At 45.8% G+C, this 24867-nt stretch overlaps 1 protein-coding gene across 1 annotated transcript in view; it reads left to right on the top strand.

The window, feature by feature from the left end:
- The window catches only part of ADCY2 (adenylate cyclase 2), a 456478-nt gene that overhangs the window by 426322 nt on the left and 5289 nt on the right, over positions 1-24867 (top strand). The window contains exons 22-24 of the mRNA XM_002745132.6: positions 2127-2234; positions 15903-16017; positions 21187-21311. Of these exons, the coding sequence (XP_002745178.3) occupies positions 2127-2234; positions 15903-16017; positions 21187-21311 (348 nt within the window). The remainder of the gene's footprint in view (positions 1-2126; positions 2235-15902; positions 16018-21186; positions 21312-24867) is intronic.

Genomic DNA, 24867 nt, shown 5'->3' with positions numbered 1-24867 from the left:
TTGTTTTTCAATTTTCTGCATAGAGAATACTATGTTCTACATCCCAGCAAAAACAAACACCCCTCGGTTTAAGGATATTGAAGCCACATTATTCTTATCACTATCCTGCAAAATAGGAGAAAATTGACATCTGTCTGGGAGCATATGTTAGTGATGATTCATGGAATTTTGAAATACAGTGATGTGGCGAGATTATATAACACAGAGGCTTCAGGCAAACCACCTAAATGTCTTGTGGTCCCTGTACATTTTCTCTCACCATCATCATCACTATGAGGTTGATGCTAGAAATTCCTGGAGAAGTCATGACCACCAGAGATGACCACTGCAATCCTGGGTACGTCATGACAAACAGTGGCTGGGAATCTCAGCTGCTCTTCAGTGAAATAAACACTCCCAGTACTAATGGGTGAGTAACAGTGGATATGTGGATAAGTGATACAGGGATTTGCTCATCTGTCTTAAAATATTTGATATGTAATCCTGGAGGACTCTCCTCTGAAATCAGGAGTTCCAAGGAAGGGGCAAGAAAATGCTCTTGGTCTCTGGTCAGCGCCGTTTGAGCCCGGCCCTCCCAAGAAGATCAGACCTTCCAGGGCTTCCATCACTTGCAAGCCCATTCCTCTTCTTTCCTACAGCTTCTGTACTTATTCATATCTTTCTTCCATCCCAGCTGAAAGCCTTAATCAATAGACTAAGGAGGAGTCAAGTGGGACGCTGATAACTAATTTGTAGACAAGAAATATTAGGACTCAGGCCAGCTGTGGTGGCTCATGCCTGTAATCCCAGCACTTTAAGTGGCCAAGGTAGGAGGATAGCTTGAGCTCAGGAGTTTGAGACCAGCCTGGCCTTCATAGGGAGACCCTGTCTCTGCAAAAAAAAAAAAAAATTAAGATTAACTGTTCATGGTGGTGTATGCCTGTGGTCTCAGCTACTTGGGAGTCTGAGGCAGGAGGTTCACTTGAGCCTGGAAGGTGGAGACTGCACTGAACTATGAACATACCACTGCACTCCAGCTAGGGCGACAGAGTAAGCCCCTGTCTCAAATATATATATATATATTTGAGCTAGGGCTGATGACAACCATTCTAGATCTTTATTCCATCCCCCCTCAAGCACTCAGAGGGCAAAAGCCAATCCTCAGCATGAATAATTGATCATAAATCATTCTAACCATGCAAGAAAAGACCTTACTCATCAAATCATAATTTTATATTTATGCCTTTCAAATGTGTGGTCAGGAAATTTATTCAAGCCCATTGTCATTTGCATCATAATTCATCTTTGTTCCATCACTAGCAAAGTTTGAATGGCAATTCATGTTCCTTGGAAGTAAATCATGCTGCTGCACTTTCCTCCAAGGACATGCTCTGTATGAAATATATGAAGTGTTTGTTCCTGGAAAATCCCAAGGCCCAAAGGTGCATAAGCAGTGGTTGAAACAAGTCACGGCCCTCTTGTGAATCTGTCAGGGTTACCACTTGCAAGGGTCTGCCCTGCAGACTTTGACTCAGCAATGGATGAATAAAGTACACTAACACACAGATAATTTGCTAGTTTGACTGAGTGTGTCTGGGTGGCTTACAGGCACTTTGGAGAGTGCTGTAAACAGTTGCAACTGTTGGCCTTCTTCAGCTAGTGAGACTTGCATTTCCTTAGTAAAGTTTACTTGACAAAGGCTTGAAGCAACACTACTGCAGGTTGAAGATTAAAGGACAGGTTCTGATGCCTAAAGCAAACACTATTAGTGGGTAGTATCTTTGGCTGACTTCTTTCTGAAAGAGCTATCTGGCTCAAAGGTTAGTTTTAAGACTACAAGAGTAAACAAATTATTCAGATAAACTCTTCTATCTACTTTAGTTATTTGCTTTTTTTATTAACTAAATGTAAAGAGGATTTAGGCTGCCTTCAGCTGAAATGTCTCCTGAAATTATGTAAATTTCTTGGCCTTCCAAGAAGGTTCATGAGTATATTCTATAACTTTCTATAATATTTTTCTCTTAATATTTTTGCCACTGCCTTGAGTGAATCCTCACATGAACCAGCAATTGAGAATGTCTCTATAAAGTGCTCAGCTTCAGGTCAGCATTCAACTGAATAACTGGATGGTTGTCATTATTTCACAGCTTCTGTCCAAGCCAAAATTCAGTGGAGTTGAAAAGATCAAGACCATTGGCAGCACATACATGGCAGCGACAGGTCTGAGTGCTGTGCCCAGCCAGGAGCATGCCCAGGTAAGACGTGTTGGCCACCTAACAACACAGGTGAGCCTTAGCCCCATCCACAAGCCACCCTGGGACCAAAACAGCCATGCAATGACCCAAGAACTGTATATTATGTACAACCTAAATCTCAGGGTCAACGTCCTATGAAGGAAGATGAAAATTCCACACTTCTTAGTGTCAAAGGATCTGTTCACAGAACTTCTGCTGGCCAACAGGAGAAGAAAAGACAATCGGTAGCTGCTTGTGACCAGATACACAGTGAAGTAGAAGATGAAAGCTAGTTATGTAAAAGAGACTCAGTAAGGATGGCTCTGGGTCTTTTGATTTAAAAGAATGTTGTCAAGGCCGTGTGCAGTGGCTCATGTTTGTAATCCCAGCACTTTGGGAAACCATGGCAGGTGGTTCTCTTGAGCTCAGGAGTTTGAGACCAACCTAGGCCACAGAGTGAAACCCCGTCTTTACCAAAAATAGAAAAAATCAGCCAGGTGTGGTAGTGCACACTTGTGGTCCCTGTTATTTGGGAGGCTGATATGGAAGGATGGTTGAGCCTGGGAGGCAGAGGTTGCAGTAAACTGAGATCTTGCCACTTCACTCCAGCCTGGGTGACAGAGTGACACCCCATCTAAAAGATGAATTAAAATCAAATAAGACAATGTGGTCAAAAAACAAGTTGGCCACATGAAAATTTGATTGAAAAGCTGATTTGGACAAAATTGAATATCTTCAGTCAACTAAGGTTTTCAAGATTTTCTCGTGTGTGTGTGTGTGTGTGTGTGTGTGTGTGAGAGAGAGAGAGAGAGAGAGAGAGAGAGAGAGAAAGAGAGAGAGAGAGAGAGAGAGAGAATATATGTAGCCAAGCTTGTATAACCTGTTGGAATATCAGTAGGGGCCCATAAACAAGAACCCCTTTCCCCTCAGGACAGTGGCCTTTGCTGTGGAGTCTGCTCTCTGCTGGGCAGAGTACAGAGGAACTGAACTTACCAGAACACAGTTTCTGTGGACAGGCAGGTTCCCAAAGACAAGAAGGGCTGAGCACTGTGTATGAGACCCTCTCCCAATACCCACCTCCCATGAGAAGAGTGAGAGTGGGGAGAGAGGCAGTAGGCACTGTAACATAGCCTCCTCCTCCAGGAATATCAGGAGAGGGTCCTAGTTTCCTGCTTAACATTTATACATTCATGGGCAAAGGATAGCAGTAGATAGACATCTGACTCAAGATGGAACCCTAGCATTTTTCCAGTTGGATGGAGTAATATATATTCTGTTGGTTCTCCTCTTTAGGTGGTTGCCTTCAGATTATTATTCTTAGTGAGTATGTATTACTTCAGTAACAAAGAAAATAAAAGAAACAAGCAATAAAAGAAATCTCAGAAGAAACTTGCCTTTGGATTCTGAGCAACACTGTCTCAAGCTATCATGGAGCCTGCAACCAAAGAAAAACTGCTGTCCCTTCTGCCTGGTGTTGTATATTTTTAATAGCTAGGGTTTTTTCCAGTACATTGAAGTGTTAAAAAAATTTTAAAAAAATGTAAAATAGAGATATTAAAATGTACAACATCCTTTTAATTTTAAATATTCTATTTATAACCCAAACCAGAACTATTTATAATTTTACTTTCCTGGCTTTTATGGAAACAAGTATATACTTTTCCAATGCCTTTAATGTTCTGGAAAACATTGAATATTAAAAAAATAACATTAAAACATGTATAGAGACAGACATTTTTCTTATTGCCTCAGGCTCTGAGACAGTCAGCACAACACTGCAGGACCTATCTGTCTTAGTCTGCTTGGCCTGCCAGGCAGAATACCACAGGCTGGGTGGCTTAAACAACAGAAATTTATTTCTTACAGTTTTGAAGGCTGGAAATACAAGACCGAGGTGCTGGTTGATTAGATTTATGATGAGGGCTCCCCTTCTGGCTTGCAAACAGCAGCCTTCTCACTTCTCTTAGGCCTCCCATGGAGGGGAGAGAGAGACAGGGAGAGAGAGAGAGAGAGCTGGTTTCTCTTCCATTTTAACGAGGACACCAGTTCTGTTGGATAAGAGCTCCCTGCTTATGCTCTTAGTTAACCATAATCACCTCCTTACAAAGCCCTGTCTTCATACAGCCACCTGGGAGGTCAGCCCTTCCACATATAAATTTTGGAGAGGACACAATCCTGTCCACACCAGTATCTTCAGTTAAAATTTCATTATTTTAGTTCATCTTGAATTTTTCTACATTAATTTTGATTTTTAAAAATATTACACTAGAATATCATTTCTCATGATTGCTGAACTTTTTGCACCTTCTGAAGTTTCACCCCCAAGGTAAGTGCCTCACTTAACTTACCCTTATACAGCCATGACTTGGAGGCTTCTCTAGTTCATCTAAGGAGGGCCGTCAGGAGCACTTCATCCGATCACATCCACTCCAGCCCTTTGCTCTTGAACAGCCAACTACAGATCCTTTGGCAGGGCCATGGAGTGGGAGATCTTCTGAGGCACCACCACATGAAGACCCATTCCACATTCAATGTGTGTGTGTGTGTGGACCTGTGGGTTCACCCTCCATCACTCTACAGCCCAGTGTGTGTGTGTGTCTCCCTCTTCTTCCTGACCCTGACTCTGCCTCCATCAGACCTGGTCTGGATCATCAAGAAAAGTCTTCAGTTCTTTTCTCTTTCTTTCTGCAGCCATACTTTGTAGACTGATGGTCCATATCCACTGCCGTTATCTTTCACCTTCTACTTTCTCTTTCTACACCTCCCCAATCCTGCCTCACTAATGCCATCAGGAATTCTACCCTTGATGACCAAAAATCGCTTCCAGATTCCAAAATTCAAGTCCAATCAAATTCCCTCAGCATTCATCCTGGGTGGTGCCCTGATTATGGGTGGCCATCACCGTTGCCCAGAAATCCTCCTTTGGCGTTTCAGCCTTTCCATTGTCTAGCCCCAGCCTGTGGTCCCTCTCTGTGGGACATTGTAATATTCTTTCCCCACTCCCTCCTCTCCATCAGGGACCTCTCCCAAGACTTGATCCATCACCTCTGCACATTCAGTCTCCACCAAAACCTCTATCCACTGTCTAAATGTACTGCACTTCTGTTACTTTATGCATGAAATGGTGATCACGCCCGTTGCATGAGGCTGTTGGGAAGACTATATTTAATATGCAAAACACTTAAGTGACTCCATGGGCAGAGTAAGTGATAAAGATGCTGACAGTAATAATAATATGGTAGTGGTTTGTACCATGTTTTACGTGTTGGTACCATTGCTGCTTCCAATAGAATAGAGACTTGGTCCAGACTTGTGTCACTTCCAGCTTCCTCTAGACACCCCGTTTTCTAACACCACTGCCATTTTCTTCTTGTCCTCCCCACTTTGAAAACAGGGCCCCAACCCTCTGCTCCAGCAGAGGCAGAGGAAAGTTCATCACAATTGATTTCGGGAAAATAACATGCCTGATAAATATACGTGCTAATATTAATTACTTATATACGAAATGAATGTCACTTTTACCTTTTGTAACCTGCCCAAAATGGGATTAAGGCTTTGCATCTCTAGTTATAAACAAAATACTTTCTATTCCAAATCTTTAGGCTGGCAACAAAAGATATCTAGTTTACAAAATATATAGGGTAACCCAAGGATTGTCTTTTGCTTAAATCCAGAAAGAGGCAAATTATCTGGGTAATAGCCTTTTGAAACTTAGCCTTTATTTGTAATTACCTCTGCATATTTGCAGTAACAACTTACTTACCCATGGAGAAACAAGTGCCTAGGAGAACATCAGCACCTGATGAGGCAGGGCTTTTGTGCCTGGCTCTGTTTTGCCTCATTTGTCCTTTTTAAATGAAATGATCCACTCCCATTTTAAGCCCTGACTCGTCCCCCACCTCTCCCTACAGTTCCACACCTGCCCTCAAACATGCGTGTGCTTTTGTCCAGAACAGCCTGGGTTCTGTCCTCATCCTCCCCAGGTGTGGTGCACCCATGACTTGTAGCAGCACCACTGTGGCAATTGTTACAGTGGTTTCCAGGGACAGCCCGAAGCCTGCTGTATCTCTGGGGTGGGCTGGGGACCCCCATTTTCACTAGTTTATCCAGGTGATTCTGATGCTCACAGAAGATACCCTGTCTGGTCAAGGAGCCTTTCAGAATCTCACCCATCAGCAAGGCCAAGGCTCCAACATTCACAGAAGGCTTTCCTGTGTCCCGACCTGGGGGAGCTTTGCCTCACCTGGCTGTCTGGGTCCAGGTCTTACTTCTTTTTTCACTGTTTGCTACCTGTCATTTTCAGCTTTCTTAGAAATGTATGTATGTTTCTTTTTCTTTTTGAGACGGAGTTTCGCTCTTGTTACCCAGGCTGGAGTGCAATGGCGCGATCTCGGCTCACCGCAACCTCCGCCTCCTGGGTTCAGGCAATTCTCCTGCCTCAGCCTCCTGAGTAGCTGGGATTACAGGCACGCACCACCATGCCCAACTAATTTTTTGTGTTTTTAGTAGAGACGGGGTTTCACCATGTTGACCAGGATGGTCTGGTGATCCATCCGCTTCGGCATCCCAAAGTGCTGGGATTACAGGCGTGAGCCACCCCGCCTGGGTATGTATGTTTCTTAGCCAACATCCAGACTATAGCAGGTGCCATATCCTATACAGTGGCCTTCAAAGTTCCCAGCAGGGCCTTTAAGAAGCAGTCACCCATGTGTGTTCAAGGAGTGATTGCACCTGTGCCTACTCCACCTCTCAGACAGTGTTTAGCTTCCTTCACTCTGTTTTACAAATCTGCTACTTCCAATGCAAGCCCTCTGATTTCTTTCTCTGACCTTGTTGAACCCTTAAGAATGGCTCCTGAGCCCTTACGACAAGCCTAGGAGGTAGGTAGTAAAACTCCTTGCCCATTTTACAGATGGAGAAACTGAGTCACAGAGCAGTCAAGTACCTTTCTCCATGTCCTAGGGAAAACAAGTAGCCACAGAGCAGGGTGTTCCTGCTCTGGGTGTTCCTGTCTGTCCAAGCTCTGCATGGCAGCCTCTGGTGCTGCCTCCTATCGTCCTTGGCTTACCTGCCCCTCCACCAGCCCCTGCCCTTTCCTGAGCATCCCTGCAGTCCTGCATTTGTATCCATCCTATTCACTCATCTCTGCTCCCAGCTCTTTAGCAGAGCCCTTCCCAGGAGCCCCATTCCTCCACCCTCAGCTGCCCCAGCAATGAAACGTGTCTTCTTAGTTACCCTTGAACTGCTTACTGACTCCAAACCCAGTCACTGCTGTTAACACATGACTGTTTTCAGGGTAGGGTTGAAAGAGCATGACTTTCAAATGCAGCTGCTCACTACTTACTCTTATAGCTAAGTGTTCTGCACTTCTGTTACCTTATGCATGAAATGTTGATCACGCCGGTTACAAGAGGCTGTTGGGAAGACTGTATTTAATATGCAGATGACTTAATAGACTCCATGGGCATAATAAGTAAGAAAAATGCTAACAGTAGTAATAACAGAGTTGTGGTTTGTACTGTGTTTTGCATATTGGTACCATTGCTGCCTCCAATAGAACAGAGATAAGGGTTTTATGACATTAAAATATGACATATCATCATATCAAGGAGGGAAATTCTCTCAGTACTGTGTGTGCTATTTGTGATTAGAGCATTTAATTAGATTCTTTGCATGGGCATCCTGGAAATATTTTGAAGTGCAAAAAATGTGTTGTGAAAGGAAAGTTCATTACAATTAATTCGGGTAAAATAACATGGCTGTAAATATTCATGCTAATATTAGTCACTTTTATGAGAAATGAATATTACTTCTACCTTTTGTAAAAGTTTACAAAATATATAGGGTAACCCAAGGATTAATGTTTTTTTCTTAAATCCAAAAAAAGAGGCAAATTATCTGGGTAATAGCCTTTTGAAATATAGCCTTTATTTGTAACTACGTCTGCATTTTCTGTTTGCGGTAACAACATATCTACCCACGGAGAAACAAGTGCCTAGGAGAACATTAGCGCCTGGTGAGGCAGGGCTTTTGCGCCTGGCTCTGTTTTGCCTCATTTGTACTTTTTAAATGAAATGATCCGTTCCAATCTTAAGCTTAAGTCAACAGTGTGGCTAAATGGTTGCATTACATGTAAGAACTTACTGTTGTTTTTAAAAGAAACAGGCATTTGTCAAGAAAGGAAATATTAAACTGGAAATGGGTTTTCATTCCAGCCTGCTTTCATCCTTCCCTGAACACACTCCCTGAAATGCTGAGGTGTAGATGCCCCGGATTGGATTCAGTGGTTGGTAGAAAGCTTGCCCATCTCAGTGGCCCTCTTTTGCCCTCAAGACCTCACTCTCTGCTGAGCCTCATACCTGCAGCCCATGCTAGTTTCTTTCCATGGACTTTAGAGAAAACTGGTGGCTGTGATATGTTTTCCTTGACGTGTAGAATTTTGCTTTTAAAAAAAAGAATATTTCACGGGAAAATGATCCAGGATCTCCTGAAAATTGGTGGGTTATCTACCTGATAAATGGGTTATCTTCCTGATTAGTGGACTACCTGGTAGGTGGGTTATCTGTTTGATTGGTGGGTTAGCTCTCTAGTAGGTGGATTATCTGTTTGATTTGTGGGTTATCTACCTGGTAGGTGGGTGATCTGTTTGACTGGTGGGTTACTTCCTGGTAGGTAGTGATCTGTTTGATTTGTGGGTTATCTACCTGGTAGGTGGGTTATCCGTTTGATTGGTGGGTTATCTACTTGGTAGGTGGGTGATCTGTTTGATTGGTGAATTATCTACTTGGTAGGTGGGTGATCTGCTTGATTGGTGGTTTATCTACCTGATCTTCCTCCTGATGAAAACAGCCAGCTGGAGCATAGAAGCAAATGTTCATCACACTGGGAGTGTTCTCTCCACCACTGCAGTCCACTCCACTCCCTATTGCCACATGCCTCCTGCTGCACTCCAGAGCCTCACCTGCTCCACATCTGAGGGGCTTTTCAGGCCCCCATGTAGAAGGATTCCCCCCGCCATGTCTTAAGCAAATATTAGAGAGAACCGTGATCTTAACAATAATGTAAATAGTTTTGATCTTCTTCAAGCAAATTTTTCTAGGAACTGAAGTCAAAAGCAAAGTGTAGGGAAGAGAACTTTCATTCAGACCCATGCTTTGGTCATAGTGTTGCTGTAATATGCAACACCCCTAGCTGTCGTGGACTGTTTCTAACAAGTTGATGCCCATCACCCCCAGCACCCTGGAAGGAAAGACCTTGCACTCCCAAAACAGACAGGGAGGGGAAAGCAGAGGAGCAAGAGGAGGCGGGGCTGTTGTCAGGAAGGGGTCAGCACTGATGCAGGGTCCGTTTTTAAAAACATCTACGTCATTGCTTTATTTCCAATTATTTTTTAAAACATTATTTTATCTAAATATTATTTAAAATAAATATATAATTTTATATACTGATTATATCTAACAAATTCAACAGCGGGCCCAGGTTTGTGGGCCAAGGTCCGTCACTTATTCCCAAGCATGACCTCCTGCTCCACTGGCTCTTGCTGAATTTGCTCCATTGTTTTGCTCCCTCCAGCCCCCAAATCAGATCCTAGGCTCCGCCGAGCCACCCCTGAGATTCCCACCCTCACCCCTCTAGCGTGTTAGCAAAACTGAGCTGACAAAACAATGGACAGGAAGCATTTGCTGTCCGCGTCCACTGACTGTCGAGGACCACTCCGTCCAGCTCGGCTGTTAGGAGTTTTATGGGGCTGCTAGGTCAGCCAACAGACGTTTTCTCTACTGCCTGAGCCAAGTTCCAGGTACATGCTGGTGACTTATCTCAGAGTTTTACAGTCTGGGAGTGAACAGGGAGTACAAACGGCAATTCCTGTGCGAGGTAGGCACAGAGAATCTGGGAAGATTAGACGGATCCGGCCAGAGGGCCAGAGAGGAAGCCAGGAGTCATTCAGAGACCTTCCCTGCCAGTGTCATAATACTAAGGGGTCCATTGAAACGATAACCCCAGTTCCCTTCACTGGTAAGAATCGAGAATAGTTTAGGTGTTTGTTGAAATGAAAAGCAAAATCCCAAGTCTGTATTTTTGTGCAAACACCAAAGCTGTCATGGTGTGTCATCAAAAGAGAGAAATTTCCTACTGCTTTCACGCTGCTAACAGGAGACTCAAAACTGAAAGAAAATGAACTGTCCCTCTTCACTATGCATAAAGAGAATCTCAAAGACACTTAAAAGGTCAGGCACCTAGGTCATTGTTAAAGCATACATAAGACAGAAAAGTACCACACTTAGCCGTAAAGTAATACTGAGATCTTCCTCCCAGATGGCTTTCATGTCAGGCAGAATGACATACATCTCTACACTTTCATGGAGGAAACTGAGTCCCAAGTCCCAGGGATGCAGGCTGAATGTATTGCTTATATCCATTCATTCAATCTTAGCTGAAACCCAGTGAGGTAGGGAGTTGGCTAGTGCCTCACACCTGTTATCCCAGCACTTTGGGAGGCCAAGGCAGGTAGATCACCTGAGCTCAGGAGTGTGAGACCAGCCTGGCCAACATGGAGAAACCCTGTCTCTACTAAAAATACAAAAAATTAGCTTGGTGTGGTGGGAGCACACCTGTACACCTGTAGTTCCAGCTACACTGGAGGCTGAGGCAGGAGAATGGCTTGAACTTGGGAGACGGAGGTTGCAGTGAGATGAAATGGTGCCACTGCACTCCAGCCTGGGTGACAGAACATGACTCTATCTCAAAAAAAAAAAAAATGGTAGGGAGTTATTGTCCCATTATACAGGTTAGGAAAACTGAGGCCCAGAGAAGTTAAATGACTCTACCAAGGCCACACAGCCAATTGTGTGGAGAAACTGGAGTTGACCCCACTTTTTTGTGTAAGGAAGTCAGTAGCCATTGGGAACCCTCTCCCAGGTAAGCTGATTATCACAGTATGCAGCTTTTATGCTTGACTGGGAGAAGGCTGAACATAAAAGCTGAGAAGTCTGATCAGATCTCCCAGGAGCCCCAGGCAGGAGAACAAAATGCTCCCTAGATAACAATCCTCAGTTCCCTTCCAAATCAGACACAGGGGAATTTGGACACCAGAAGCTTTCCAGCATAGAACACAGTGCCAGGCACATAACAGATGCTCAGTGAATATTTATGGGAGGAAGAGGGAGAAGAGAGAACAGAAGAAGAAGGTTATGTTTATGTTAGCCTAAAAAGTTACCTCTATTATTACCAGATACTTGGGTTATAAAATCATTTCGGATGCAACTGCTTTAAGCAATGTTCCTTGCTGGTGAAAATTCCAAAACAACCAGTTTATAAAAATGTGTTTCATGGAACTCAGTGGGTCGTCTCTGTGTTTGGCTGGAAGCCCATTCAGTATCTGGGGATATATAACAAATTATTCGGATCATGGGAGAAATAACTGCTTCACACTGCCATCAGATATTTATCAAGAGCACACGTATAAAGACTTGTTGAAATGAATTGAGTCCTTCTAGGGACTGAACATTTTTCCTAGAATTTTTTTCTAGGGCTTGCTAAGGCCAGATGAGTTATTGACGCGGAATTAAACTTCATTCCCAGAACTCAATCTCTTCTTTCATTGCTGAGGTCACTTTAGACCTTCAGTTTAAACCAATGTTGTGAAAACAGATTGGGCAATAATTTATGAAGGAGTGGGGCTCGTTTGCTGCACCATGGTTTGGTGAAAAGCAAAATCATTTCTCCCGTGGCAAATATGTCCTCCCTACGTGGACAGTTGTCATTTCTACTACACAAGATTTTGCTTGTTGATTTAACAGCTTGTGCTTCCGATTAAGGAGCAAGATGTTTTCCAACGGACTGCACAAGCCTCCAAGTCAGGTTTTTCCCACCATAAGTCGGGAAACGAAACATACTAGCGAGCTATCATGGAAAAGGCTGGCTGTTCTTATGACGTGATATCCTGAAGTTCCACCACAGTTAGCTGACAGTCCATTTCATAGTTCCAGTTCTGTAGCCATGTGGCTTTTCTTCCATGACTCTAAGTTAAGAATTTACTACAGTAGTTCTAGTTCCTTTGCCTTCTTCTAGAATGTTGTGATTCAACTGAGGATAGGAAGATGTCTTCCCCTCATGACCAGAGATTTAATTCTTCTTCTCTTTTCATATTTATAGTATTTAGTGCAGTGATTCTCAACTGGGAGCAATTTTAATATCTTCCCCCCCCCCCGCCCTGCCAGGAGCATTGGCATTTTCAATGGAGACATTTCTGGTTGTCACAATGAGAGGTGAAGGATGCCACTGACATCCAGTAGACATCCAGTAGATAGAGGCTGGGGATGGTGTTAAACACACCGTGATGTGCAGGACAGCCCACAGAACACAGCATAACCCAGTTCATCCCAGTTCAACCCAGTTCAAATGTCCATGGTGCCAAGGCTGAGAAACCCTGCGTTAGTGCAATACCCCTGCATGGTCCTTATTAAACACGGTGTAGAGCAGATGAATAACCCCTTCTTTGTTTTCCTCTCCCCTTTAGCTGCCACCTTGGTGTTCTCCACCTTGCTGTCACCTTGAATAGATGCTTATGTCTACAGTCTCCATCTATCTTCTCATCCATCCCCTCTGAGTCTCTAAGAGTTGGCTTTGTTCCCACCAGGTCACCAGGTGCCTCCCCTTTGTCCCCAGCCATTCTTCATCTCTGATTTAGCTCCCTTTGGGATCCAACGTTCATCTTAGATGTCTCTGCCTAAGTCCCATCACAGCCCCATGTTTCGTCTCTCCTGGTGTCTCAGCTGCTTTCCAGTGTGCCTTACTGGCTCCCTTTCCCCGACCCATGTCCTAGTCGAGGACATATCCCTAGACCAACCCTCTACTATCCTATTCTCCTTTCTTCCCTCAGAGCCCTCACCCGTTGTAGTAGGCACATTCATGATCCTGGGCTTGTGTTTTCCAAATGCACCACAATCACCTTTGACCTTACACCAAAGCTTAATGAGACCCGGTCTTCATTCCTCCCAGCCATTTCCTCTTGGTGATCCCACTGCCAACCTAAGTATAGTCATTCAATAAATATGTATTGAGTTCTTCTTTGTCAGGGACGTCATTCTGCTGTGAAGACACAGATTAATAGAGCAAGGTCTCTACCCTGGTGGAGCTCACAAACCACTGAGGGATGCAGACTTCAAAGACACACGGCACTGGCTTTGGCGCTAACACTGATGTCCATTCGGCCCAGCAGCTATGCCCGGCAGGCCTGGGACCACATTTTGATGAAATCTTAAAGGCCCAGTGGCTCACCAAGCAGGCTGGAACAGAAACCATTCTCTACACCATTTTGGTGCACAGAATCAATAAGTATTGGGGGAGCAGGAACCTTCAGAACATTTACTTGAATTAAATGAATTCTATGCCTAGACTAATAATGTAACAAAAAATAGAAACTTTTAAAAAGGTGAAATTTAAAATATAAATATAGTAAGTGCTACAAATTAATGTTAAATATAAATAGGTAACAGGAATAATCGAAATTAATAGGAAATTTGCATAAAAATGTTCACTTCTTAGCAGTGGGAAAATCTTCAGGACTTCTCCCCTTCAGCTCCATAATTCCCTCATGCCTGTGGGATGACACAGCCCTCAGGGATGAGTAAATGAAGAAATTGTGACCCCCTCATGTCAGTTTGCTAGGGCTGCCATAACAAAGTACTGCAGATGGTGTCTTAAACCACACAAGTGTATTGCTTCACAGTTCTGGAGATGCAAACGAAAGATCAAGGCGTTAGTGGGGTGGATCTCTCCTGAGGCCTCTCTTCTCCCCTGTCAGCCACTTTCCTTCTTCTTGTGTCTTCACACAGCCTTCCTCGTGTAGGTGGCTGGATCCTGTCTCACGGCCCTCCCTTGGTGGGTGACTGGGTCCTAATTTCCTCTTCCTAAAAGGACACCAGTCATATTGGATTAGGGCCCACCCATATAAGCTTGTTTTACCTTAATCACGTCTGTGAAGACCCTATCTCCAAATATGGTCATATCCTGAGAGACTGGGGTTAGGACATTAACATAGGAACTTGGAGGGACACAATTCAGCCTAAAATCCCCCCTTTCAAGGCATAAGAAGGCAAAAGGAGGGAGATGTTTCTAGAATGAGAGAGCTGCAGTGCAGAAAGAGTAACTGCCACCAGAGAGAGCTGCAGTGCAGAGAGTAGCTGCCAGTGGAGAGAGCTGCAGTGCAGAGAGTAGCTGCCACCAGAGAGAGCTGCAGTGCAGAGAGTAGCTGCCATAGGAGAGAGCTGCAGTGCAGAGAGTAGCTGCCACTGGAGAAAGCTGCAGTGCAGAGAGTAGCTGCCATAGGAGAGAGCTGCAGTGCAGAGAGTAGCTGCCACCAGAGAGAGCTGCAGTGCAGAGAGTAGCTGCCAGTGGAGAGAGCTGCAGTGCAGAGAGTAGCTGCCATGGGAGAGAGCTGCAGTGCAGAGAGAGCTGCAGTGCAGAGAGTAGCTGCCATGGGAGAGAGCTGCAGTGCAGAGAGTAGCTGCCATGGGAGAGAGCTGCAGTGCAGAGAGTAGCTGCCACCGGAGAGAGCTGCAGTGCAGAGAGTAGCTGCCACCGGAGAGAGCTGCAGTGCAGAGAGTAGCTGCCAGTGGAGAGAGCTGCAGTGCAGAGAGTAGCTGCCACCAGAGAGAGCTGCAGTGAAGAGAGTAGCTGCCAGTGGAGAGAGCTGCAGTGCAGAGAGTAGCTGCCATTGGAGAGAGCTGCAGTGCAGAGAGTAGCTGCCATGGGAGAGAGCTGCAGTGCAGAGAGTAGCTGCCACTGGAGAGAGCTGCAGTGCAGAGAGTAGCTGCCACCGGAGAGAGCTGCAGTGCAGAGAGTAGCTGCCACCGGAGAGAGCTGCAGTGCAGAGAGTAGCTGCCAGTGGAGAGAGCTGCAGTGCAGAGAGTAGCTGCCATGGGAGAGAGCTGCAGTGCAGAGAGTAGCTGCCAGTGGAGAGAGCTGCAGTGCAGAGAGTAGCTGCCAGTGGAGAGAGCTGCAGTGCAGAAAGAGTAGCTGCCACCAGAGATAGCTGCAGCTCAGACAGAGTAGCTGCCACATGGCACAGCAGCCCTGGTCCTCTGTGAAGAAGACTGACCCCAACTGAGTAGGGAAGAGGAGGAATGAGACCTGAAGCCTCCTCTCCACTCTCTTTTTCATGGAACCTCCCACTGGCAGCCCCAGTAGCTGCCACCAGAGAGAGCTGCAGTGCAGAGAGAGTAGCTGCCACTGAAGGATAAGAAGTAGCTGCCACCAGGATAAGAAACAGGTAGCCTCTAGATGTCAGTCCCCCAGGGCTAGAACTCAGCAGAGAAGGGCAAAGGTAGGCTATTGAGAGGAAAAGGGAGAAGAAAGTGCCAGCCCCTCCTCAAAGCCAGCTTCCCTTGTGATTTCTGGATTAACACAATATAGGTTCCGCTTGGTCAGCCTTAGCCCATGTGATGCTTTTGGTCTGAGGGGGCCTGAGACATGGAAGTCAGTGTGTTCTAGTGCCTACTGTCTCCCCTTGGCCACACAGCGCTTCCTTGAGATGGGATTTGATTCTTATAGAATATCTGCAGTGCCTTGTGGTATTAGAATTTGCCAGCATTCCTCTTGGCCTAAAGCTCAGGTTTGAGACAAAGGAGAACAGCTTCCAGTTTGGGATGCTCTAACTTCCATCCGCCTGTGTTTTTTCATTCTCAGGAGCCCGAGCGGCAGTACATGCACATTGGCACCATGGTGGAGTTTGCTTTTGCTCTGGTAGCAAAGCTGGATGCCATCAACAAGCACTCCTTCAATGACTTCAAACTGCGAGTGGGTACGTTCTGCAAAGAGGTCTCAGTTTCAGTTGTGGCAAAGGTGTGGAATAAGGAGTAAGTCCTAGGAGACATTGATGATCCTTTCAATGTTGGAGTAGAACAATTAAAAATGCATCCCGTTGCAAGACTGGATGACAGAGGGAAGGACACTTTTGAGCAAATTAGAAAAAAGCACCCCTTTGGCTGGACCTAGGCTGCCGGCGCTGAGCCAAGATCCCATCCACAAGCGCAGCATGCACAGCCTTGAGCCATCCCGCATTGCCGATTCACTGTGAGAGGTCCACTAAGAGGTGCTGCATTGTTTTGTGAACTCCTATCAGTGAAACTGGGACCTGCCAGTAGCTGTAGGATACATCCAGATTTGAGAGATATAAAAACGTTTTCTTAAAAAAAAGTGGATCTTAGAATTGTGGCAATACGGTCCCACCTTCCTGGGGCCACAAGCTGTAAGAACACCAAACATGTCGTAGGTTTTGAAACAGTGACAACTTTTCAGATTGTGTTCAAATCCTAGAGAAAAAATACCCAGCTTTCTTTATGATATTGCTAAAAAATAACTGTTAGGCCTGAACTGTTAGGCCTGGTGCAGTGGCTCATGCCTGCAATCCTCGCACTTTCAGAGGCTAAGGTGGAAGATCACTTGAGTCCAGGAGTTTGAGACCCCATCTCTACAAAAAATAACTTAGCTGAGCTTGGTGGTGCATGCCTGTAGTCCCGGCTACTTGGGAGGCTGAGGAGGGAGGGTTGATTGAACTCAGGAGACTGAAGGTGCAGCAAGCCATAATGGTATCACTGCAACACAGCCTGGGTGACAAAGAGAGACCCTGTCACCACAAAAAGAAAAAAAGTAACCTTGACTTCGCCGAAAACAAAGCTTCCCAATTTCTAAGTTTTAACAAGGTTTCAGTTGATTTTTTAGCATGTTTCATTACTTGCCTTTTACAGATTCTCATTTTTTAAAATGTGTGTTTTAAGCCATCAAGTCCACACACAGCTGACTTGCAATGTACACAGTTACTTGCAACCATTCAGATTTCTAAGAGCTTCCTTGACCATTTTACGGTTTTCTTGGCAACACATTTTGCTGCTTCTGAGAGTCGGTTTATGTAAGAGCAGTTCCGGCAACAAATTCTGTCTGATGGTTTGTAACTTTGTCTTACATACAAATTTCAACTTTAAAAAGAAATCTGAATATGTAAAGCCATTTTCTTCCTTTGCGATGGGTATGTCCTGAATTTCATTTAAACCCAAAATATGTTACATCTCTTTCACAAATGAGATTCTTTTCTCTCTTGCACTATTAGTTGTCAGTGTCTAATCATACTTTTCTTTTTCTTTTTCTTTTCTGTTGAGACAGGGTCTTGCTCTGTTACCCAGACTGGAGTGCAGTGGTACAGTCTCAGCTCACTGCAACCTCCACCTCCTGGTTTAAGTTATTCTCCTGTCTCGGCCTCCCAAGTAGCTGAGATCACAGGAGGGCACCAGCATGTTTGTACTTTTAGTAGAGACAGGGTTTCACCATGTTGGCCAGGCTGGTCTCACATTCCTGACTTCAAGCGATCTGCCTACCTCAGACTCCAAAAATGCCATATTTTTCTTTTTACTTTCTCACTGTTGTGCACAGTAAGCCTCTATCAGGGGCTCTACCTTGCACAAAGGAGAGATGGACCAGGCAGGCAGGGCACACCCCGGGTAGCCTGCTGACCACATCAGACATGGGCATGTCCCTTTGACCCAAGAGACTCTACACTGTTTTGACAGGTTGGAAAATGGGCTCCTCAAACTTTGCTACTATGCCTCTTTAAAAAAAAAATCTATTACATGGGTATATTAGAGTTCTCTAGAGGAGCAGAAATAATAGGATAGACGTCTATTTGAAGGAAAGTTTATTAAGGAAAACCAACTCACACAGTCACAAGGTGAGGTCTCACATTAGGCCATCTGCAAGCTGAGGAGCAAAGAAGCCAGTCCGAGTCCCAAGGCTGAAGAACTTGGAGTCCGATGTTCAAGGGCAGGAAGCAGCCAGCACAGAAGAAAGATGCAGGCGGGGAGAGTAGCCCAGTCTAATCTCTCCACATTCTTCTGCCTGCTTGTATTCTGGCCACGCTGGCAGCTGATTAAATTGAACCCACCCAGATTGCGGTGGGTCTGCCTTTCCCAGTCCACTGACTCAAATGTGAATCTCCTTTGGCAACACCCTCACAGACACACCCGGGCTCAATAGTTTGCATCCTTCAATTCAATCAAGTTGACACTCAGTATTAACTATCGAAATGGGAGAATGACGTCTTCTGTTGTCAAACTTACGTAGATAAAAATAACATAGCCCTGCACTGCAGCACGGGAACAGGATGGCTATTTGCCCGTCACATGTGCTACGTCCAAAGTGCCATTTTCCTGGTCTAGCCTTCAGTGACTTTGTTCAGATTCACATGAACTATTGAATGGGCCTCCTTCAAGTTAAATGCCTACTTTACCCTGATTGTCCAGTAACTGAGAAGGCCTCTACCCTCAACCCCATATGTCAGCCCTGTTAGATTTCTAAGGAAGCCTGAACTCAACATTTCCCTTGGCCTTTGAGTCTCTCTTTCCCCAGATCCTCAGTCTCTCCCAGGAGGGGGCTTCCCTGCTCGACCACGACATCGAGAGGCAGTTCAGGGATAGTCATGCGGAAGAATAATATTGCCAACAAAAGCGTGGGGGCAATAATGAGGTGAATTCATTCCTAACATCCTTTTCTGCATATCAAGCTGTAGAATCAATTGGAACCACAAATCGAGCCCACTCTGCACTAACTAGAGATTGCCCCGTTGCCGGCAATTATCAAGTCCAGGCTCTTCCCCACCCCCAGAGCTGCTGACCAAGCAGGAATTAGCAGCGCCTGGAAGAAGAGTTGAGCTGACAGATGCAGGGCTGGAGCCACGGGGCTGGTGTCCGGCAGCTGACCCCTGGGTGCTCTTACCCATGCCAGAGCTGGAATAGATTATTTGAGATGTCTAAACCAGAAGTGTGTTTTCCTAAGAACACCACAAAACCAAAGGGGAATTTATTTCTTACCTCTTTTGTACCTGCAAGGGTACTGTTTGGAATAGCACTGGGGCTGTTTCCTGACCTCATTTTCCATTGCAAAGGGGAAGCTTTGCTTCAGATCTACAGTCAGCTGTAGCAGACTAAGCAGTTCAGCAGTCAGAAATCAGATCTCCAGAAACACCCTCATCAATCTACAGTCCAACTAATGGAGGAAAGTGGGGCTCCTGGACCCAGGAGAAAACGTTTGGGGAAGAATCGATCAATGTCAGTATCCCTATTTCTATTTCTGTGGTCCTCCTTTCCCCGACCCCCAGAACATTCTTAGGTCTACGCATTTGGGGTTTGTGGGACAAGGATCGATCCTGCCTGTTAAAAGGAGTTAGGGAAGAGCCCAGGCTTCTCCTTGATTAGAGAAGTTGATTAATCTTTTGAAGCTTCAGCTCCTGACAGCAGAAGCCATATCCACCTTCCACACAGGGTCAGAGCTCACCGACCCCAGATGTAGACATGGAATCACCATGGTTTTATAATTGCACTTATTAAAAGGGGGAGGTCAGCATAATGTTTATCACCTCTGTAGTTAGCAGTGGCCCAGGGCACCTGCTCACCTGGGAAAAGAACACGTAATGCCTAGATAGGGATCCAGGAAACCACTCATGCCTTGGCAAGAACTGGGCCAGCTGGGCTGAAGAGAGCTGGCTTCAAGCATGGCTCCAGCAACCTGGTGGTGAAGTTTCTTTAGAGAATACCATATGTGAGCAGGCTTGTGTCACCGGGATTGCCATTCCTCACTCTGATGAATGCTGAGCAGTCAAGCCCAGCTTCAAGCAGCAAAAACTGACAGACTGTCTAAGGCTGCCCGGGAGACTGGTTGTGTGTCCCTTTCCTTCCCACTGGGGAGCTCAGCTGCCCTCCCACTGACTGCCCTGGCATTTTCTCTGTGCTGGTGTGGCTGCAAGCACCGTGCTGGCGTGGCTGCGGGAAGGCACCGTGCTGGCGTGGCTGGGGGGTCCCTGTGGCTGTTCTTTCAGTGCAGAATCAGGTGAACCCTAAAGTCCAACAGTGTCAGAATTGCCAGTGGCATACCTCCATGCAGAGCAGCCATTTAAAATAAAAATATGTTTATTTTAAAATCAACATTTACTCTAAAACTCTTGGGAAATCGTAGTTGTCTCTTGCGTTAAAGTATATAGCAACACAGAAAAACCACTGTATGATGTTTAGTTTTGGGGTCTTTTTGTTGTGGTGGTGGTGGTGGTTGTTGAGACAGGGTCTCCCACTATTGCCCAGGCTGGAGTGAAGTGGTTCTATCTCAGCTCACTGCAACCTCCACCTCCTAGGCTCATGGGATCCTCCTGCCTCAGCCTCCTGAGTAGCTGGGACTACAGCCATGTGCCACCACACCTGGCTAATTTTTTTTGTATTTTCGGTAGAGATGGGGGGGGTCTCACTATGTTGCCCAGGTTGGCCTTGAACTCCTGACCTCAAGAGATTCACCTGCCTTGATCTCCCAAAGTGCTGGGATTACAGGTGTGAGCCACTACACCTAGCCATGTTTAGTTTTTTAAATCATACCCACTTTATTTTATGCAATAATAATAAATGATCATATAAATACAAATCAACGTCTAGAAGAAAAAAGAGGACAAATATTTTAACATTTTTGAGGAGATAAAATAAGAGGAATTATTTTTCTTTGCTCTGGAATTCCATGAGTTGGGCTCACGTTTGTTTAATAATGACAATTCAGGAATGGTCCTAGGAAACCCTCCTGCTTAGACAATACCATGGCCGGGCCTGATGGCTCATGCCTGTAATCCCAGCACTTTGGAAGGCCAAGACAGGTGAATCTCCTGAGCTCAGGAGTTTGAAACCAGCCTGGGCAACATGGCAAAACTCTTTCTCTACCAAAAATACAAAAAATTAGCCAGGTGTGGTGGTGTGTGCCTTTAGCCCCAGCTACTTGGGAGGCTGAGGTGGGAGGATCTCTTGAGCCTGGGAGGTGGAGGTTGTTGTCAGCCAAGATTGTGCCACTGCACTCCAGCCTTGGTGACAGAGTAAGACCCCATCTCAAAAAAAAAAAAAAAAGACAGTGGCTATAAGATGAATCTTGCTAACTCATCTCTGATGTGGCACAGGTATTAACCACGGACCTGTAATAGCTGGTGTCATTGGAGCTCAGAAGCCGCAATATGATATCTGGGGCAACACCGTCAATGTGGCCAGTAGGATGGACAGCACTGGAGTCCTGGACAAAATACAGGTAATGCAGTGAGTGGTCTGTGCTGCCTCCATCAGCCATGTCTGTTTTCTTGGGAACCATACATAAGTATATACTAACATATCAACACAAAGGGAAAAAGGAAACCTTGAAATTTACTTAAATCTTTTGGGGAACAGTTTACTAACATCTGGGGAAATGTTTCTGCATTAATTGTTAACAACAACAACAACAACAAAATTCTAAGAGTATAAAGGCTACTGCACTTGTGAAGACAAATGATCCAGCAGTGACCAGCAGGATGGCACAGCAGCCCTGAGCATTCAGCACGGGGGTGGCGCCTCTTCCACCTCTATCACTTCTCCTGGTGCCAGTACCTTGAAAAGGAGTTTGCAAGCGAGAGGGATCAGGCAACCAAACCCAGATATAATCCCCAGCCTTCTTCACGCAAGCTGAACTGGGAGGAGGGAAAGCGGGAGGCTGGGGAGAAGCCAGACATGAAGTAGGGTCGATCTGAACGGCGGCTCTGGACTCTGCCCAACGGGGAGAAAGGAAGGTCTGACAAATGAAAAGCAGTGGTTGGAGAAAACTGAAAATATTCTGTGTTACTATTCCTGTTGCTCATTGAATCAATTATAATCATGGTTAAAGTAACTATATTACAATAGCACTCATAATATCATACTTTTAAAAGCATTTTGAAATAACTGAAAAGATAATAGAAAAAAAGTGTGTTATTAGAACTATGCTGAAACTATGCCCAAGCTACAGAAGAGCAGTGGTTCAGCCCAGGTTGGCAGTGACAGAATCAAGGAAGCACGGGAAAGAGGAAGAAGGCAGGCTATGAAGACGGCCACTCTGTCCAGTCTGCTCTTTGGGTCGTGCAGCACCCGCGTCCCGTGCTCCTCCCGTGTGCTGATTAGGTGCTGCAGCCAGAGCGCGAGCCAGACTCAACTCTGCCCTTGTACGGCGAATGTTCTCTTGGAGGTGACCGTTATCCCCAGAAGTCACAGTGGTGTCACCGCAAGCGTGACTGTGCTAGAGGACTTCAGCTTTCCTGTGTGACTGGGGAAGGCTCTGGAGAACTGGACTTGCGGACGACAGGCGGTGCGAGGAAGAACGGTGTGGAACTGGAGACAGCGTGTGAAGACCACCTTTCAGACGTGGCGGGAGCTGGCGGAGCAGAAGGGGAAGGGAGTCCAGGCTGCGTTCAAGGACTGTCCTGAACACAGGCAGTGCCCGAAGGAAGAACGGAGTGAGGGGGAAGTGCAAATAAAGGTGGTCTGAGGTTCCCGGTGAAGGAGGGAGACTAGAGCAGTGTGTGAGCTCACAGCTGAGCAGCAGCATCGGCCGCATTCCTGGAGAAAAGTAAAGGAAGGGTGCACGAGGGGGAACAGGAAGCTACGTTTCCTTCCAGTATTCCAAAAAACGAAGAGGAACTCAGCGAAGAGAATAACAACAAGATAAAGAGGCGCATGTCCTCATGTTTTTAATCTACAATTACTTTATACTCTTGGATAATATACGTAGAATGGTAAACGTGTTCACCAGGTTTACATGTAACTTTACATTTATTTACAGCAAAAGCCATTTTGTACCATGGTTTGGAAATTTTGCTTAAACTGTGGTTAGAGATTATCTTTTTAATCATCATCATTCAACCCAAATCCGCTTAGCATGTTTCAGTTAATACTAGAAGTTCTTTCAGTTCTGCCATTGTTACACTAAGCAGCTATGCTGAAGCCAGTCATCATAGGGACACATGACACGCCGGTGTAATATGTGTCCCCCTCAGAGGCACACACATCCAGTAACACAGACGGTGTTCCAGTGAAGGGCCTGGAGGTACCAAGGTTTTAGGGTCCTTCCTTGCAGGTGCACCTGAGCGGGCACAGTGCAGACACCCAGAGGGAAGGGCTGGGATCTGCCACTAAGAAGCACGTGTGCATGTGTGTGTACACGTGTGTGTGTGTCTGTGCTGAACACTCTTATTGACCTCACTCTCGCAAAGCAGTGGATTCCATTTCACCCCCGTCGTGTTACATTCTGGAAGAGCAATTCCTGCTAAATGGCAAATTTATATAAAGTCACTGGACTCACAGTAGGTTTATCATGGTGGTCCTCTCCGAGGCTCTTGATGAATCCCTATAGCATGCATCTCAGCTTAGCCAAGGTGTGCAAATAGCTTTGCCTCCTAAAATCGACCACACAGACTGGCACAGTCCTTTCCTCTGTGAAACACTATCCCCCCCATTGTTGTCAGAAGGGGTTTTTTATTAGACCCCTACTTACCGGCCTTTCATATTTACCCCACCTATTTGTTCCTGTAGTCTTTCTAAAGGATAGCTTTAATTTTTGTGTGGAATAGAGGAAACGTTACTTCTAAGTGTCTGCCTTTTTTTACTCAGATTATGAGTCAACGCTTGCTGCAAAGTAAGTAAAAGTCCAACAGAGAGAAGGCAGAGATGAAAGGGAAAACCCATGGGAGGTGGGGAGGAAATATTCCACCCAAACTGGCCATTGCCAAGGATCTGCTCACGAGATCCAACTTGGAGTGAGTTTTCAGCACCTGCTCCGGCCACCTCCCCTCTAACTGCTAGGGTGCAGGATGAGGCTCTTCTCCCTGGGGCTGGAGCTGTGGTCGTCATCTGTGGAGAGTGCTCAGTTGCCCAGCCAGAACTAGACTTGTGGGGCATTTTGGAGCCTAGTCTAATCATTTCCTGATGGCACCAAGGCTTCCAGGACTTTCTGCGTCAACATCCACTTCCAATGCCCAGGGACGCTCCAGCAATCCTGGACAACCCAGATTCTTCTCTTGGCAGGGAAGAGGGGCCTGCCCCTTCCAAAGACTCACTTTCCCACCTGCCGGCCAGCCCATATCCTCAGCACACACCCGGAATATTCCGAAGACTTATGGCAGCAGTTAATATGCTTTCTAGCTCCCCAAGCAGCTTTCAAGCACTTGGGATAAGTATCAAAAGCAGTTTCAGTGAGGCAGGTCAGGGAGAGTGCTCCCTCCTGGAGATTATAAATCTCCTACAGGTGAGTGTTTGAAATGAGTTTGAGCTCATGTGTGTCTTGAAGAAGATACTGGGCTTCCTAAAGGCCCATGTGACTCAGGGCAGGCCAGCCACCTGCCCCGGCTCCATGGCCTCTGATCCCCAGAGAGAAGGAAGACAGGTTTCTGTCGGTCAGTAGTGAGCTGTATTTGTAGACCTGTGTTTGCTTCCTTAGTACAAGAGCTGGAAGGGCTGCACTTGGGTGGGTTTTTCTATCCCAAGGGTGTGGCATGGCTGGCTTCCTCACTCCAGTAAGCTCTCTTTTCCATTTATGTGCAAAAAATAGTAGTGAGATGCCAGGAAAATAAAAAATGTTCCTCCTAGGCCTGAGGAACATGTTCTTTTTATTAAAGAGCGTTTAACTCCCAGCATGCTTTCTAGCGTGGAAAACCCAAGAACAGCGGAGCAAGCCCACTCAGCAGCCTGCGGGCTTCTCCGGGGCCTGGAGGCATGGTAACCGCTGTGCGTCGAGATGAGCGGCTTCTTCCTCCCATTCCCATCAATCCCGCGGTCCTGATCGGCGGGTGGCTTGGCATCAT

This window comes from Callithrix jacchus, chromosome 2 (assembly GCF_049354715.1).
Source record: "Callithrix jacchus isolate 240 chromosome 2, calJac240_pri, whole genome shotgun sequence".
NCBI classification, from domain to species: Eukaryota; Metazoa; Chordata; class Mammalia; order Primates; family Cebidae; genus Callithrix; species Callithrix jacchus.
The sequence above is the reverse complement of the archived record's forward strand: the minus strand, read 5'-3'. Positions and strand labels throughout refer to the sequence as shown.